Consider the following 19,272-nt stretch of genomic DNA (forward strand, 5'->3'; position numbering starts at 1 on the left):
TCACAGTTTCAAAGTTATATAACATGAGTATCAATTTAATTTTACACATTCATCTGTATATTTCTCTGTAGTTTTGGTACTTGCATGCCTTTCTGGTCTGCAAGCAGTAATTCTTCTAACTCAGCAAAAGCATTAATTTCTGACCTTTTTACACATCCATCAAAAAAAGTCTGCAATTCATGCATAAAATCTTTGAACCTATTTTTTGGCCTCATTTTATGTTCACAAATTTTTGCCTAAAGGCTTCTGGTTTTAAAAGCAATGATCCAATAGAAAAAAAAAAAAATATATTTTTTGAGCTCAATCTCTTGTATGTCCTGTTGTTTCCCGAATTATTATCTGCCTTACCTTAATTGGCAAAATGACCATAAGTTGAGTCAGCCATTTGGTTTCTGATGAAGCCATAGATTTTGCTTGACGTTCAAAAAGGGCAGAATGTAAGGTAATATCAGCTACCTCAACCTCTGTAGCTCAAACTGTCATTTTTCTTTCATCTCTCTCTTCTCCTCTCTGTTTCTGTTTTACACTTGATAAGTCAAGAGCAGCTTTAACCTTTTTTTCAAAACGCTTACGATTTGCAACATTTCTTAATTACGCCTTTCTCATTTCTGGATCTAAATTTTTCAAGACTAAAATTCTCAACTGATTTGCAATAGTTCCTTTCACATGCCTGTCAGTAAGTACATCAATTTTCTATTTCAGTTCATTTCCAGATTTTCTCTCTGGAAATTAAAATATATTGCTTCTAATGTATTTTCTAAATCTTTATTTTTCTATTTTCTAAATTTCTTACGAAATTAAAATACATTGCTTCTAATAACTATAAATGTGCCTTAATGCACATTATGAACATTTCATAACAACTCAAACTTATACTTCAAAATACACAATTTATTATATCAATATTCAAGTTTACCAATTAACATCAATTCACTCAATAACAGCCCAAAAGTCGCTGAGCAGTGATTGTTAGGTCTGGGGTTCGAACTCAGTGAACAAGCTGGCTCCATGGGTGTTTCGGGGTTTTTCCAAGTGTAACATGTATAAGAGCCAATATCCCATGGAAGTCCTTCACAAAGGCATCCCTCCTCTTAGGCAGATAGCCCTCGAGTGCTTTGCCATAATGAAATAAATCAAACCAAAACAAAATCACACAATAACTTGTAATGCATTCACAATAAGAAAATTGAATTCTTATTTAATTATTATTGACATTCAGTATAATTCACTGTTCATATTAAATATTATTCAAAAAATTCACAGAGTATTCATTCTCTTCTCAATTAACTTAAGTGCAGATTTTTCTCTGGCTTTTGAAATTAATACACTTTTGGTTCCACTGAAATTCTGTTGCCTTTATACGTATATATTTTAGTTACTAAACATTATTTATTGTTTAATATGATCAGATTTATCTTCAAATCAACCTGTACCGCAAATAATGACTAAGCAAATTTTGCAGCAGTTTGATTAATATAGTTTCAATCCCAATTTTAACTCTTTTCTATTAAACATTTTTTTACCATCTACGTTCTTTTAATTAAGCCCTAAGATTATTAACCCATTCAGTACGGGCATGTCATATATGCGCCAGCAGCAAACATTACCTCACGGCGGGGTGTGTCATATTTGAATCGCCATTTAATTCACTCTATGGGCGAGCCTACAACATTTGACTTTTTAAGATAGAACATTTAATTAGTATTTTTTATTGTCACTAGATGTAGCTGTATGCCTATTATGGGGAAATATATCGAAAGTTAAGTATGTTTACCTTCATTCCTACCCAATGTTTTTTATTTTTGGTATTTTGTATCGGAATGAGAGTGAGATTCGTGGATGGGTGTTGAGCAATGTAATGTCTCTTTAACTGTGTCATTTGATATAATTTGGTATAAACAAATGCACGTGTTCTCGCTGCATTGAGGTACTTTTTATTTTTATTTTTGCAATATAGTGGGATAGATGTTCTAGCATAAGAGTTTTTTTTTTTTAACTCTTAGATTTTTCCTTTTTTTTTTTATTACTCTTAGATTTTTCGGGGGCATTGAAACGAATATTTTGTATCATCAGCGAAACCTATTTTTTTAATGGCAAACGAAAGCAGTATCTGAAGTGAATGTAGAATACACACAAATGCTAATTTGTTAGTTTTGAGTAATGTAATGGCTCTTACTGGGTCATTTTATATAAACAAATGAACATGTTCTCGATGCTGTGGAATACTTGTAAATTTAATTTATTAATTTTTCTTATTTTTTATTTTTTTCTCCCGTTATAGTGTATTAATCTGGAGTAAATGTTCTATCATTAGAGACTTTTTTATTACTCTTTGCCTTTTCCGGCATTGAAATCGCTTAGAGAAAGTTTTTTTTTTTTTTTTTTTTTTTTTTTTTTTTTTTAAATGGCAAAAGGAGAGCACTATCTGACTGTAGAACAACATACACAAGTGCTAAATGAGTCAAATTTGCCGAATAAAATAGCAGCAGATATTCTATTCCTGTGACATATGCAACGTTGGACTTTGCCGTACACCCATGTTTCAAAGAATATCATACACTGTCTCTTTTTTGAAATAGTGATTGCTTGCACATTGAATTTTTATGAAAGACAATTTTAATATTTTTTAATTTTAATTATGTGTTGCGTTAAATAAAATCTGCAATTGTTTGGATATTTTTCCATATATATTTATTTGTGGTATAAGGGGAAAATTATATTATTCTAAAATGAGTATTTTATAAAATTTTGAAGGAAAATATAATAATAAAGCTTTAAAATTAATTCTGACAACTACCTGAATGGTCTTCTCATAATGTACCAAAAATTAGAACAATTGGATGAAAAATTTAATTTATACAAATTTTTTTCCAAAGTTAGGTTTAACGCAAATTGCCCATCCCTACAAGACGATGCAACCTGTTAATACGCCATCCAAAGACAATGCTTCAGTAACAGAGATGCCTGTCGTGAACGGGTTAAGGTCACACATGAACAGTTGTTGTTTGTAACTTGGGCACCACGCTTCACTGAAAAGATTTTTGTCATCTCTCCATCAGACACTAAAATGCGTAATTTAGCTGATGACGATCTGGCGATCTTTCTGATGTTGGTGTATCTTCAGTATTGAATTCCTTCTGGTGCAGTCAGACTATTAGCAAGCAAACTTCTTGTGGTTATCGAAGTGCTGGTACTCTCATATACAGAATATAAGTTTACATCAAGTGGCTCTGTCATATCACACAAATCTGTTCACAGTTTTCAAATGGTTAGCAAGATCCATCTATACTGCCACTGCTTATATAAGTCTTTAATAACAGAGACAGTTATGAAAATCAAGACTGTGAAGTTAAAAGATATGAAACCTTTATTTTCTTGCTAAAATATATATGAAAAATTATTTAGAATAGTTCATCAAGAACAGCATTAACACATTTTCCAACTTTTGCTTTCACGGCCAGCTTTCAGCACAGAATTGGTTTCAACAAGAAGAACAGCTTTCTCAAGAAGTGAAAAAATATATATTGTTTGGTATATTTACCCTTGTTATGTTCTTAGCACAATGAGATAGGCACAGAGATAGGGATGTAAGAAACATTTTGGAACTTCTGTCACATGCTCTGGCCTACATGCATGTAGAACACAGAAATTCACTGTCTTTGCTGTAACTTTCATGTTTCTTGCTGTAAAAAACTGGATGATTGACTGTATTTTTATAGTTAGTGAGGTGTTCATTTTTTTAAACATTTTAACTTACTGTGAAGCTAGTAGTCAGATTCTTTCCAAAGAATACTGGAAGCCTGAATTCAAACTCATTCTTATGCATGTGCAAAAATTCAAACAATATTTAGAAACAAACCTTATTTAAAAAATAGCCAGTGTATTTAAATATGGTTACATATTTTAAATATCTGGTTTATGAAATAATTCTCTAAGTTACCCTTCATGACTAGTGGCTCAGAATTTTTAAGGCATTATTCTTTTAAGTTTCTGAAACTATTCTGTAGGTGTATTAATGCCTGACTGTCTAACAGTAGCCATATATGTGATATAACCAAAGATTTACATTTTTCAACCATATCAGAAATTGCCAAACTATGGTTCAAACAACAACTAGAAAGTAACATTCTAGACAAAAGCTCCAAAATTCTAATAAACTATTTATCAATAAACTGCAACAATTTGAAGGTGGCATAAATACTACTACTTTATCATATAAATTATGTAATAAAATATTATTATGTATTTACTTAATCAAAATTAATTGTTATACTACCAATATTTTACCAAAAACAACTATTATGTTACTTATATGCAATTGCTATGTTATTGATATATTACTGATATTATTGTTATGTTATTGATATTATGTAACTAAATTATGCAATATTATCCTTGTTTATGTAAATATTGAAAAATTTATAGTGGATAGTTATAGATCATATAGTGGATGGCCCCATGTATTAAGTAACTAAGCTGATAAGTCTTTATGACGATGCAACTGCTTATTTTCTGGTTTCCTGTCCTGTCCAACAGTAGCATGTAATTGCAACATATTATATAGCTACATATATTGCTACATATTATAGCCGCTTTCACAAAGACCTGAAAGAATCAGATCTACATTAAAATGAAATTTTCTCCCTAAAAATAGTAATAAAATATAATAATAAAATTAATGAAGGTAAAAATACACATAGATTTAATATTAAACTTCAAAAACCATTTTTATGCATTGTAGTCAAGAAACTACACAAATAAATGCAACAAGGAAATGGAAGAGAGCGAAATACAGTAAATAAAATATAAAAAGTAAACAAGTATGATTATATCTTTGTATGGATGGATGGATATAAATATAAATCTCATTATATGTATCATAATGAAAATTTAACTTGTATTTTTTTCTGTAAAATTTAAACTTTTGTTTGCAAGTCGTTACATTAATTTTCATTTCGATCTACATTTTATTGTCCTACTACCATAATAACATGATAATTAATGTAAAGGTTTCTGTTTTAAAGTTGATGGTATTGATTTTATTTTTAAACTTTTAAAGATATTGATTTGAAACTTGATGGTATATTAAAAGTATACAACTAGTTGTTAACACGCTGTGATTAGATAATCAGTAACTTATTGCCCTATTTTTGGTGCACACGAAGATTTGCATCTAATCAATTTAATTTGCTTACAACTTCTATTATGTGAACTTCATATTAAACCCATTTGTTGTAATGTACACCAAGAAGTTAAGTTTTCAGTTTAGCAGAATGTTTGATATTTGTAAAGAAATCTGGAGTGGAAACTATTGGGTTGGAGGGAAAGTTCTGTCGTATTTTAAAGAAAATATTTGAATTCATTTATAAAATATGTGTTTAATATTAATCAATTATATATGCTCCGTTATTTGTTACAACCTGTTGCCATCTTCCAGGTAACCTGTAAATTCCTGTTTTGTAGAAGTTCTCATCCATGGAGTTAAAATAGTCAGCAACTGCCTTAGAAACACTTTCAAAAGACTTGAATTTTTTTCCCGTTAGATAATTTTGCAGAGATCTGAACAGGTAATAATCAGAGGGTGCAATGTCAGGTGAATACGGGGGGTGACTAAGGATTTCCCATCCTAACGCATTCAGTTTTTGTAGTGTCACCACTGCAGTATGCGGGCGAGCATTATTGTGATGGAACAATATTCCTTTTCTGGACGCTAATGCTGGCCTTTTTTCTTTGATAGCTGCATTCAATTTATCCAGCTGATTGCAGTACATATCCGCGTTGATGTTTTTTCCCTGTTTCAGCAACTCGTAATACACTGGACCTTTCCTGTCCCACCACAAACAAAGCAGTACTTTTCGTTGATGGATACTTGGTTTTGGAACTGTTGCTGATGATGTTCCTGGTTTGCAGTAAGATTTTTTTCTTTTAATATTCTCGTAAAGAATCCACTTTTCATCTCCAGTAACCAGCCTGTCCAAAAACGGCTCCACATTGTGTCTAATCAGATGTGATGAACATATTCTTACACGATCAGACAAATTCTTTTCCGTTAATTCATGTGGAACCCCTGAAACACTTTGCTTTAACACAAACCCAAGAGATTTAATGTGATCTCCAACAGTTGTATGATGAATGCCAAACTCTTCTGCAATTTCTCGACTTGTTAAATGTGGATTATTTTCCAACATGGATCGCAAAACATCATTATCGATCTTGGATGGTCGTCCAGATCGAACACTTCCTTTGAGGCTTAGGTCCCCGGAACGAAATTTGCTAAACCATCTTTGACAAGTACGAACATTTACAATATCTTTTCCAAATACCGCACATAAATTTTTTCATGCAACAGATGCATTGCTTCCTTTTTGGAATTCATATAAAATGCAGTGTCGTAAATGCACTTTATCTACCGACATGTTTTTTTCTTTAAATATTACAAGTAAATGATGAACAGTAAAAAAGGGCACCTTTTATATTATACAGCAGCTAAAAAAACAAAAAAAAACATCCGATTGACTCACTAGCCAGATGTTTTTTTTATTTACAAGAAAAATCACCTGCCTATTTAAAATACCACAGAACTTTCCCTCCAACCCGATATAATGGAATCTCTTATTTTGCCAAATACTTTTTTTTGATATATCAGAGGCTGTAATAATGTAATTTGTTTGAAATGTTTACCAACTATCTAATTTAACTATTTATCTTCCACTTAACATTACAGTGAATTATTTATGATGGTTCTTAAGGTCATAACTTAAAGAAAGCACTGCCATCATAATCAGTGCCCATAATTAGCATTTATTTTAGGTACATGAATTCTATGAGCTACAATGTTTGATGATCTCTCTTTTCAGTAGAATCTGTTATTACCTTTAGGCTGTATGTGCAGTGAACCCAAATGTCAGCTACTGAAAACATCTCATGTGAATGTGGTTATTTAGATTACTTAATAAAATTGATTTTGCATGCACTTAAATAATTTTTATTGCATCTGAACTTCTCAAGAACTTGACTGATCTTTAATTTGGGTGTTAAAATGAATTGAATGATTAGGAATTAGGACTAAGGTAGAATATCCAATGACTCTAAGGCATTAGACTCTAACATTTTGACTCATTCATTGCAACTTAAACCAATGTCAGTATAATCCAATATTCAATCATGATCTGAAACATCATCATCTCTTAATTCCTCCTAAAAGGTAGCTATGCTTTTTTCAATTGGTTGTTATCTGTACTTGTATTTCAGTCTAACACCAGCACAAACTTCAAAAAAATATATTGCTCAATATCACTAACTGTACTGAACAAAGTAATTCTTTATTAAATTTTAATTAGTTCATGTATCAAAGTGAAGTTTGCACTTTTTACTACACATTTGTAAAAAAAGCCAGAGCATAAAGTATTTAAGAACATGAAGTGTTGAGGGGGCAAATTGATATATTAATTTCCAGTTCTTGCTTATTTGAAAGTGCTGCTATTTTTTGTGCCTAATCATGTTCATTCTCTTCGTCATCATTCTTTGATGATTGTTTTTTATCTTAAGCACATAGTTTTTGATGTTTCATTATTTGTGTGGGGTATTGAATAGTACCCATGCAGTATTCTAAGCCACAGGCTACTTTATTTAAATGATTCATAATTTTTATTTTTGGATTGGGTTAGTCAAATTGCTAATTCTTGAAGTTCATCATATGCTGTAATTGGATTTTAACATTGATCATTATGTTTTCTTGATTTGAGTATTTATAAATTTTATTTATTTATTTAAGAATCCTTTAGATAAGCCATTAATAGATTTTGGTGAAAATACTGAAGAGGAGGCTCAAGTAGGAGCACTAGCTAATCTGAGTAAGTTTTAAACTGTATTTGTTTATGTGTCCATTATCCATTGTGTTTTTGTCTCATGCTTTTGCATTGATTATTTTTTGTTGGATAGACTTGAATTAGAGTCAACTTTAAAAGTAGTGCTATATTTTATTGAATTTTGAATGAACATTATATATTAAAAATTAGAAATTTGAAAATTATTATTATGTAAAATGCTGTGAAATTGATTAAATAATCAAGAGATGAATAACATACAATTATTCCCTTCTGTTATTAAGTTTACCACGATGGAAAGATTTAATTCTGTGTTATTTGTCCCCTGACTGTAAATTGTTAATATTTTTTGTAGGAAATTGTAAGAATATCTAAAGAATTGTGCTTTCATTTTTTAACATGATGAATAATGTTTAATTATTTAAAAAATTCATCATAAATAAAATGTTAAATATTTGATCACTATATTTATATATATTTATTTTGATCACTATATATAAATATATTTATTATTATTAAATAGATTTGCAAGAAGGAGCAGTTGCAGAGCAAGTTCCAAAAAATAGTTCTGTAACAGATGAATTTGACATGTTTGCTCAGTCTAGGAATACGTCTTTTGAATCTAGCAAAACAAAGTAATTTTTTAGTCTTGTTACTAAAATATTAAAATTAACAGATAATCTGCAATTACAAATAAGTATAAATATATATATTCCATGAAGTCATGTGTATTTGCTATAATAACTCTATTTATATTGTTTATGAATACTTCCTATAAAATTTGTGTTTCTTAACATTTGTGTAATTCATGCATTTGGATGTTGCTTCCTTTTAAAAGTATATTGAGATATGGCAGTAGAATAGTAATTATGACCGCAGATTGTTATTACAATATGGAACATGTTTATTAATTGATGATACATGTTGGTAGAGTGGAAAGAAAAATTTTCCACCTTTTCTTCTTCTTCTTCCCCCCTCCTCTGTTTTTTCTCCTGTAGGGCATGATATTGTTACAGATTAAAAAATATTTTTCTTTTTATTTTAAAAACCTGCTAAATTTTAAAATGAAAGTTAAAATATCTAAACTAACTAACCAGTCAAATTGTTTTTCTGTAGATAGGAAATAGAAGTAATAAACTAGGAAATCTCCCTTAAGATAAAGGTAAAAAGAACGAATTTTATAATTATTTAAAGAGATATAAATTCGAATTAAAAATTTTGGGATATTGTTTAATCTTTTTACTTACAAAAACAAATGTTAGGCAGACATTTCTAAACTGAATGTGTGATCTGGTTTCAGAAGTAATCTGATTATCAGTAAAAAGGGAATTATAACTAACTTAACCCCTTAACTGCCGCGGGCGTACGCCTTGCTCAGCCGATGCGTTAACTGTCACCCAGATGCGCAGCCGATGCGTTAACTTTGCGAATAATTTTAGGTGTAGCAGCGCAAAGCAAATGATAGCAGTTTGGAAGGACGTATATATACGCCTGGGGCAGTTAACGCATCGGCTGAGCAAGGCATATATATATGCCCGCGGCAGTTAAGGGGTTAAACAATGTTAAATATAATATATAATAACAGTTGATTCATGCATATCTAGATGTAGTCATGTAGATGCATTACTTTTTATTGTAACAGAACATTTTTGATAGAGAGACAGCTGAATTGGTGCAAAAAATGCACCTTTATTTGAGTAGTTACCATTGGTGTCTTTTACATTGTTAATATCTAAAGAAAAATGGTGCAGTTGAGGACAATAAGCTGATATGGCAGAGAAGCAGGAGAAGGAATACAGTATATCTAAGATGAAAACTTGGTTCAGAATGAATTAGTTTTAGTTGAGTTTTATTCCTATAGGTTTCTAAAAGTTACAGTACCAAAATTTAAAATTATTGACTGAAGTATGATGTAAGTATCTGCTTCAGTAGCATTATGTAAGAACCATGTGAGAAGGATTAATTCTGAAATGATACAATATAGAGAGATTTATTAAAAGCAGCTAGTATTTTTAGGATGGAAAGCATATAATTGAACTGGAAAGGATAACTGAACTGGATACAAGCAAAGTGTGCATTTATCCAATATAGCAGCTCACCAAAGAGGAAGGGTGTGGCTTACATTAGAAAGGTTTCATTTTCCAGAATTGGGGTATAGGCTCTGTTCTTGATGCCTACTCATGACCTATACATTGTAAATATTATGAAAACTTTCTCTTGCTTTGCTAACACACTAATGCTTTCTTCTTTTTCTTGCTAAGCCTTTTCCTCTTTGAAGGGGGGATATGTAAGATAAAAAATATGTAAATGAAAATTATATTTAAAAAAACCTCTTAATTGCTCATTTTTAATTTGGGTACTTCCTCTCTAGTAGTAACTTTCTCAAAACTGCATCATATCTGCAAACTAATTCCACATTATGTCATCTTAAACTTCTGCATTGCCTATAAGTTTTTGTCAATCAGATGAAATGAAAAATTTTAATATAAATGCCATTGCAATCCAACTACTTTCTCTCTTTCTCTGCCAGTATTTGCTAGCTAAAGGACATCTCTTAATTGGCTTCTTCTGTTAAAAATGTAATGCATCATCATCAGAATTATGGGGTGCATTTAGCACCTCTAGTGTTCTATTAGTTATGAAGATGTATACAGTACAAAGTCTGGAATCCAGACATCCGTAATCCAGAATGATCTATAATCCGGACCCCAAAGCTACAAACTTTATGTGCATGCGTAAATGCATAATGCGTTTATGCATGCACGTTTAATGTATAACGGACGGTATAAGCTAGGCTAAAATTATCTAAGACATTTCAGTTAATGTTGCAGATTGTGCTGTTCCTTAATGTTCTAGTTGGATCCGGCTAATTATTTTTTGCAGACTGTTAGAACAATTTTATAAAAATTAAGCTTGAACTTTCGATTATATCAAAAAGAGTTTCCAATTCTGGAGCTGCCAAAGGATCTACAAAGCGAAAGCATGTTTCGATGTCCATTAAACAAAAAGTGGAATTGCTGCAAAAAATGGATAAAGGCCTATCCGTCTCAAAATTGTGCAAGAAGTATGGCATTGAAAAGTCCACTATATATGATACAAGAAAAAAGGAACTTTTTGAATTTTTTGTGGAAGCATCTTAAACAACTTACATCGAAAGAAACCTTTAATAAAGTAAACAAATAAATATTAAGCTTTTTTTTTTTTTTTTTTTTTTTTTTTTTTTTTTTTTTTGTAAATTTTGATACTCTTTAGATCATAATTGTTCTTTATTTCATAAATTACGATTTCATACTTTTAATTGTATAATTTCTTCATGCCATCTTACCAGAAGTCCGGATTACGGACTTTGTACTGCACTAAGAAATTCGTCATGCCAAAATAAATGATGTTTGACTATCAAGCTGGGTTGTGCTTCTTCCAAAATTCCAGCCTGTTATTTCACTATGCCGCAAATTCCATTCATCTATACCGCAGTTTTTCCGGCCATGACTGAAATGTGAATCGTTTTTTCCCAACAAAATTACAATATTACATTTATATACGTGTATATATACACTCATAGACACAAACAAACAAAGCAGAAAACAAAACAAACAAACAAACAAAAAAAAAAAACATGCACCACTGCGCACCGAGAAGATATAAAGCAAATTGGACACAAATTGGTATGCATACAGGTTTCGACAGAAAATGCAAAATTTTGCATTTTGGCTGCCACCTGAATGAACAATTGTCGCTACTGTGCATCTGTAACTGACAGGATATTTAAGAGGAGAAATTACAATTCCAGGTCATAAATTCTTCACGAATTTCATTCCGTGTACTCTGGCAGACAGTAATTATGCCTCGCATACAGGTGCGCAAATGATATGCGCAGATGTCAGAATTTGAAAGAGGTCGTGTAGTTGGGCTCAAAGAAGCCGGTTGGTCTTATCGGCGAATAGCTTAACATTTGAGCAGGAGCGATGCCATTGTTAGACAATGTTGGCAGGAATGGGTGAACCATGGCCGCACACAGCGCCAAGAAGGAAACGGTAGGCATAGAGAAACAACAGAACGTGAAGACCGAGCAATTGTCAGAGCGACACACACATCCCCAAATGCATCATTATCGACGATTTGATGCAAAAGCAAAGTTTAAAGTTGTAAAAATAAACTTTTAACAAGAGTAGCAATAGAAGCTCCCATTGAAGGAGTGCCAGTTTGGTCGATTTCACCACTATAAGTATTGCTTCCCTTGAAATCAAACAAGGTAGGATCATACTGAATATTATGCTAAGTGCAATACCTTTCTACGTCATTTGATGATCGTAGTCTTTGATTAGGTTATGTGCTGTGCAGATATTGAAGACAATAAAAGGTTTTTAAACTTAACCAATTTATTATTAATGTATATAAATAAAAACATAATGAATAAATTTAAACAATATCAGAAACTTAAAAAAAAAAATATATATATAACAATCATTATCAAAAATTTCATATATTAAATAATATTTTACCTGGTCTCCAAAATACTGGCATTCAATGCGTGAAAAACGTATCCTAAACAGAAATTATGCGATTTTAAATGAAATTAGCTACACTGTCAATAAGTCCATGCTTAATGGTCAAGAAGGCACCTGAAAATTAAATTAAATCCTTGAGAGCACTTAAAACCGGCCTAACTCTGCTCACTGTAGTTAAACATGAGGAATCACAGCTTAGAAAAACATCGCCGCTAACTTATGTTAAATGCCGCCTTCATGAAGAACATGGATGCCGCCCACGGCAGTCACTCCCATTGTAGCTTCTTTTGAGAATCCAGGAAAAGTCATCTTGTAGACTGGAACCACGGAACTTATCACTGGATTGCACGCATCACAAGATGTCTTCCAATAGGGCCTGGAAACTGCACACCCAGGAGCCAAGAAAACAGGAACTAGAAGGGATGAGCCAGAGCGACGTGAGATACTTATACCAGAAGTAGGCATGACGTCATCTCACGGCAACCAATCAGCTATCGGCCCGACTCGGCTTTCCAGGTGACGTAACATCAAGTTTCATTTTTGCATCTTAATTAGGCTGAAACAGTCTGTGCTTAATAAAAACAGTGGCAGTGAAAAACGAAGTATGCTCAACTAAGCTATATCCCTTTAAAATAAGAACTAAACTAGATAAATATTTCAAGGAGGAGAGATGATGCAAGAAAAGGGTTACAATAAGTCATATTTTCCAACACGATTAAACACTGCTCCAAAAAAAAAAGGGGGGGACAGTGCTATGCTATATCACCCGATCTACTGGGCCGATTGACAAAATTCAAATTGCGTTCTTCATGTCTCGAAAGCACGACTTAGGATATATATTAGATTTATATATAGCACTATTCTAACATAGGTATTTTGACAAAAAATCGGACTTTTTCTAAAATAACATACCAATGTTTTTACATATTTCGATTCTACGACTCAAATTACGCCTAAATATGAAATTTTGTAAAATTTGGAGCGAAATTTACGGAGAAATTCACAAATTTATGTTGGCACTTTTTTGTCAGTTTGCGCCAAGAATACTTCACTTGGCGAACTTCTTAATATATGGCAACCTAGTTTCCTTTCCCGTGAGAGGAAAAAAAGTCACCATCATTCCTTTTTTTCAAATAATATTCTTTATATTATATTTTTAATTATAACTTATTATTTTAAGTAATTTTTTCTTTTTCAAATATCATTTTAATTGCTTAAGTTGCATGTTTTTTTTTTTTTTTTTTCGAATAACTGTTTTAAAACATTCTATTTACCTACTCGAACTGCATAAATAAAGTTGCATCGTTTATTTTTTTTCAAATAGTTTTCTTTATATATATTTTTCATTATAGTTATTATTTTAGGTAATTTTTAAATTTTTATACTTTTATTTTAATTGTTCGTGTTGCATTGTCTCTTCGGATAATTGTTTTAAAATTTTCTATTTATTCCTTCAAACTGAGCATTTTAAATATATTTATTAATGTCAATTTTCCAGAATTTTATTTTATTTATTTGAACTGCGTTTCTTTCGGAAGAATACTTTGTAACCCAGACTATGATGAGTTTGAAAACTGCATACTATATTAAAAAATTTCATTTAAATACAGTAAAGCACAGTTTTACACGCCTTTCAATGTTCCGTTCCGAAAAGATATGTATAAATAAGAGAGATGTATAACCGACATTTTAACTTAGGATGACTTGCATACACTGCTTTAAACAGTTTTATCATTGTGCCCATTGCTTTACACAATTTTATCCTACATTTGGTTTCTTAAATGTTATTCATATTTTAGTCAAATATTTTATTTTTGAAATCGCAAGAATCAAATATCATAACATTGAAAAGTTTTAAATTAAAAAAAATACAAATACTAAATTTTACGAAAAAATTTATTTTTCTTCTCTTTTTCTTTAAGCATTCTGAAAGTATATTAAAAAGTATCCAACTTTTCGAAACATTTTGGTATTTCTGACAATCATTTTAAATAAAGTTATCGCCTTCCATTTCATTAAGGCCCACAAACGGCCGAGCGGTAAAGACGCTGATCACTGGACAATTCGATTTAAACGAAGTAAAGTAGCAGACGATAAAACGCCGAAGGTAAAAATTTACTCTTAGAAAAATTTACTCTTATTTAAAAAAAAAAAAAAAAAAAAAAAAAAAAAAAGAAAGAAAGATAGAGAGAAATTAAAAAAAAATATTAAAAAAATAGCTTTTCATATAGTATTAATAAATATTTATTACGCATCATTGAGGGAATAAATGTCATATAATTAATTCTCCGTAAAATTTTACTTGAAATTTAAGGTTAAAAATAGCTGTGGCAATACAGTGTAACAAAAATCCATAGACCACATTTGGCGTTATTATCGCTCAAAAAAAAGATGCCAAATTTCAAAACGCAAAAATATGTAAATTTGTGTATATCTTAGAAAATTTTGAATAAAAAAGTCTAATTTTTTGCAGATATGCTTAAAAATGTACCTACTTTAAGATGATGGTAAAAATTTTATAGGTTATAATACAAAATTTTTTTCGAAAAATTTATAAAAATTATTTAAAAATAGAAATTTAAAAAATAAAACACAAAAAATGGGTAAATTTTATTTGGAATGAACCTAAATTTCGAAATGTGAGAGAAAAAATCAAAAAAATTTAATAAAAAAAGAGATATAAATAAATATTTGCCAAATTCAATTAACATTGAGGAGCTAATATTTCAAAAACTACTCGTACGATTTTTACAAAACTTGGTATTCTGGCATAATTTGAGTCGTAGAATCGAAATATGTAAAAAAATTGGTATGTTATTTCAGAAACAGTCCGATTTTGTGTCAAAATACCTATGTTAGAATAGTGCTATATATAAATCTAAAATATATCCTAAGTCGTGCTTTCGAGACATGAAGAACGCAATTTGAATTTCGTGAATCGCCCCAGTAGAACGGGAGATATAGCACTGTCCCCCCTTTTTTTTTGAGTACATGTAACTTGCGCTTCAGTGACTGCAAGGACCATTCATAGACGGCTCTGAGAAAGGGGGCTGATGTCATGGCACCCCTTGCGCCTAATACCATTGACCTCTGTACAACGTTAAGCCCATTTGCAGTGGTGGCGGGCTCATTCGCACTGGAATGTCAGTGACTAGAGTAGAATAGTCTTCAGTGATGAGTCTCGCTTTGAACTGAGCCCCGATGACCAGCGAAGGCGAGTCTGGAGACGCCCCGGACAGTGGTGTAATACCAACCTGTCTGTCTTCCGGCAGACAGGCTGACAACAGGAGTGATGGTCTGGGGTGCCTTTTCATTTCATAGTAGGACCCCTTTGGTTGTCATTCATCGCAACCTTACAGCACAGCGGTTCGTCGACGAAGTTTTAAGGCGCATTGTGTTGCCCTTCATGTCGCGCCATCTGGGGCTTACATTTCAGTAAGATAATGCCCGTCTCCACACTGCACATGTTTCTATTGCTTGCCTTAGTGCTTGCTGAACACTACCTTGGCCAGTAAGGTAACCCGATCTCTCTCCTATTGAGCACGTTTGGAGCATTATGGGCAGAGCCCTCCAACCAGCTCGGGATGTTGATGATCTAACGCATCAGTTTGACAGAATTTGGCATGATATCTTTCAGGAGAACATTCGCAACCTCTATCAATCGATGCCAAGCTGAATAACTGCTAGCATAAGGTCCAGAGGTTAACAAATGCGTTACTGACTTTTTCACTCCGTGAAGCTCTATCACTTCAATAAATCATCCAATTTTTCTCAAACTGTAATCATTTGTTTTTCTCTACATCTACATCACTTCTACCGATTTTCGTCCCATTCGGATATATCCTTCTTGGTACATCTTTTTTTTTTTTTTTTTTTGTGTATGTGTCTAAGAGTGTAAATTTCATAGTTTGTCAAATGACAAATCATAGGAATACAAAAATCTTGCTGAATTAATCCAGTAATGATTTATATCATTTACCTTCCAAAAGCAAATGCAAGAATATTTTTCTTTGAGAAAGAAAGGCTTATACCACATTTCATTATCTAATTTTAAAATTCAAGTTTGCCTGCTTCTGTTTCGTTTTTCAGTTATATATAATAAATGATTGTATTGTTAATTAAAAAATATGATGTGTACATTACATGACTTCCTTGTACAGAATATAAAATTATATGCATTTTTTCTTGCATTTCATTAAACCTCATTGGATTGAATTAAATCTACTTCGTCGATAACGCATAAACCACAATAGAATAAATGCACTAAAATTTACTATGTTTGTTTACCATAGTAACACTCTGGCGCTACGGTAAGTTCCCTTAACAGCATTACCTTTCATTCTTTTTATAACTCAGAATGCACAAAATTTATATCATCTAAAGAATTATTTAATCGTTGCCACATGTTCTATTCAAATATCATAATAAATCTAAAATGATGTATAATAGAAATTAAACACCCTCCAAAAAGAAAAAGGAAAAAAAAGAAAGAAAGAAACAGTTTTTCACAGACGATTCAGTATTTCTCATTCAATTAATTCAGTCCTCACTTCTCTATAGGGCTAAAATACATAAAAACTCAAAATATATATATTAAAAATTACAATTTAAATCTTAACGCTTATTTCTTCGAATAATTTCCAGAATGGATTAAGCATAATTTAATTAATAAAGAAAAGAATGCATAATGTTTGTTGTAGCAAAGCTTAGTTTCTCTAGATTGAGAATAAATCCACTATTCTGCCAAGTTTTAAATGTAAACAAGCATGGTCACCATGACAAAAATAATTAGGCTTAGCCGGACTTAAACAACTTTTAAATTGTTGATAATTCTACGAATATTGCATACAGATTTACTAAAAGCATAAAAACCTTAACCGGAAGATAAGAACAACATAATTCAATCATTTTAAAGCAAAAAATGCACAATATACAAACATATAAGAGTAAAGAAACGGAGATCACTGAGCCGAGTAACAGAGTGGATATATATATACATATATTTATATACTTTTGGTGCATCCAGTTGCAACCAAAATATGTGGTGCACATCTACATGTTATAGCAGTCCTATATACAAAATTTCAACATTCTGAGCCTACTTGTTTTTGATTTGTGTGAGATACGTACGTATGCACAGATGCCACGAAAAATTCTTTTCAGAATTCATTTAAAATTTGTATGGATATCATGCAAAAACATTGCTAAATTGCATTCAAGAGCGGTAAAAATGGATATTTGTGTTGAAATATGATGCCTGAAACTTTTCGCGATTGCAGTACTTCCTTTTTACTTCATACAAGGAAGTAAAAAGCAGTGCAAGAAATGATCTTTAAAAGAAAAAAATCATACTTGGTGTATTTTATTTCAGTATTTATTTGTTTCAGATATTATTAAATTTAAGTGATTGTAATAACATTCTTTTATTGTTTTTAACATTCTTTTAAATATTTATTTATTCATTCCTACCGTTATATTAAATTTTAAGGAATTTTATTTAGTTAGTAATTTTAAAAGTTTGTTTCTTAATTCCAGAGGTAGCAGTTATGCCGATAATACAAATTTAGATCAGATAGATGGAGGTCTTGCTGCTTTTGCTGTAAATAAAGGAAAGCCGCCTACGGTAATATAAATTTTAATTATTCAACCATTAAATAAATGTTAGAAGCATAATGTTTAGATTCAAGGTTAATAAAGATAATTTCATCTTATAATTAAAAATAATTTTTTATGTGCTTAATTTCTCATCCAGTGATAAGAAATTATATGAGTTTATATTAAGATTAATTTAATATTAAGATTAGTTTCATGTATAGTGTAAAAAAATTATACAATTTTAAAATTAGTGTTGTGAAAGCAGATTAGTTACATATTAAATTACTTTTTCCTCCTATTTTAAGTCTTTTTATTGTGTTAGCATAAAATGGCAAAAACAAAAAATGTTTAAAATAAGAGGAATGTTCATAAATGTTCAAAATAAGAAGACCCCCCCCCAAAAAAAACACTAAAGTTTTTTGTATGCAAAAATCCCCACCACACAGAAGTCTTGCATGTAAAACCTTATTAGAGATCCAACTCTAATTTGACTTTCACATGCAGGAAGAGGTAGCAGAATGATTAACTGAATTCCTGTACATAAAAGGAGGTTTCCAGATGACATTATTATGCATTTTGTTGTTCAGAGGCCAATATTTAGAGTAAAGAAGCCATCGTAGGACAACACACTTTATTTACACAAATAATGAATAAAAAGATCACACAGGAAATCATACTGACCATCACGCAGCAAGTTACATATCACCATCTCCATACGCTCGAATGACGGATGCGTCGGGAGAAGAGACAGCTGCGTCATCATAATTAATACGCATGCGCATAAGAAAAAAAATGTTCGCTCGCTTCTTCCCAACACACCCCTCCTGCGAGCAACATTTTTTCAATACAAAAATGAAATACAAACAATATATAACACATTACATTAAGAAATTAAGGAAATTATTTTCAATGTATACATTAATTTTTCTTCACTGCCACTCTTAGTAAGAAAATCTGCAATCATATTATCAGTTTGTGAATATTCCAACTTAATAACATTGTCCTTTGTTAAGTCCTTCATAAAATGGAAACGTAAGTTCATGTGTCTGGATTTCGTAGAAGATCTGGCACAGTTGATCCACTGGATGGCAGCTTGACTGTCTGTATTCAAAACCACTGCACCATTCAAAAATTGTTTACATTTTAATTCTGATAATAAATTTACAATCCAAATAATATCCTTACAAATTTCAGAAATAGAAAATAATTCTGCTTCACAAGTAGACAGACTAACACTTCTCTGCTTACGACATTTCCAAGAAATCAATGAATGACCTAGTAAAATAGTACCACCAGAAAATGACTTACCATTTTCTGCATTTCCCCAGCTAGCATCAGCATAT

General features: G+C 31.3%; 1 protein-coding gene across 4 annotated transcripts in view; it reads left to right on the top strand.

Moving 5' to 3' along the window:
* Positions 1-19,272, top strand: part of LOC118197057 (target of Myb1 membrane trafficking protein-like) — a 91,236-nt gene that overhangs the window by 50,890 nt on the left and 21,074 nt on the right. For all 4 annotated transcript variants that reach the window (XM_085821877.1, XM_085821878.1, XM_085821879.1 and 1 more), the window contains 3 exons: positions 7,775-7,853; positions 8,350-8,461; positions 17,870-17,957. In XM_085821877.1, the coding sequence (XP_085678003.1) occupies positions 7,775-7,853; positions 8,350-8,461; positions 17,870-17,957 (279 nt within the window). The remainder of the gene's footprint in view (positions 1-7,774; positions 7,854-8,349; positions 8,462-17,869; positions 17,958-19,272) is intronic.

The sequence above is a fragment of the Stegodyphus dumicola genome, chromosome 8 (genome assembly GCF_044657685.1).
Source record: "Stegodyphus dumicola isolate Sdum_Otavi_A_Nest chromosome 8, ASM4465768v1".
Taxonomy (NCBI): Eukaryota; Metazoa; Arthropoda; class Arachnida; order Araneae; family Eresidae; genus Stegodyphus; species Stegodyphus dumicola.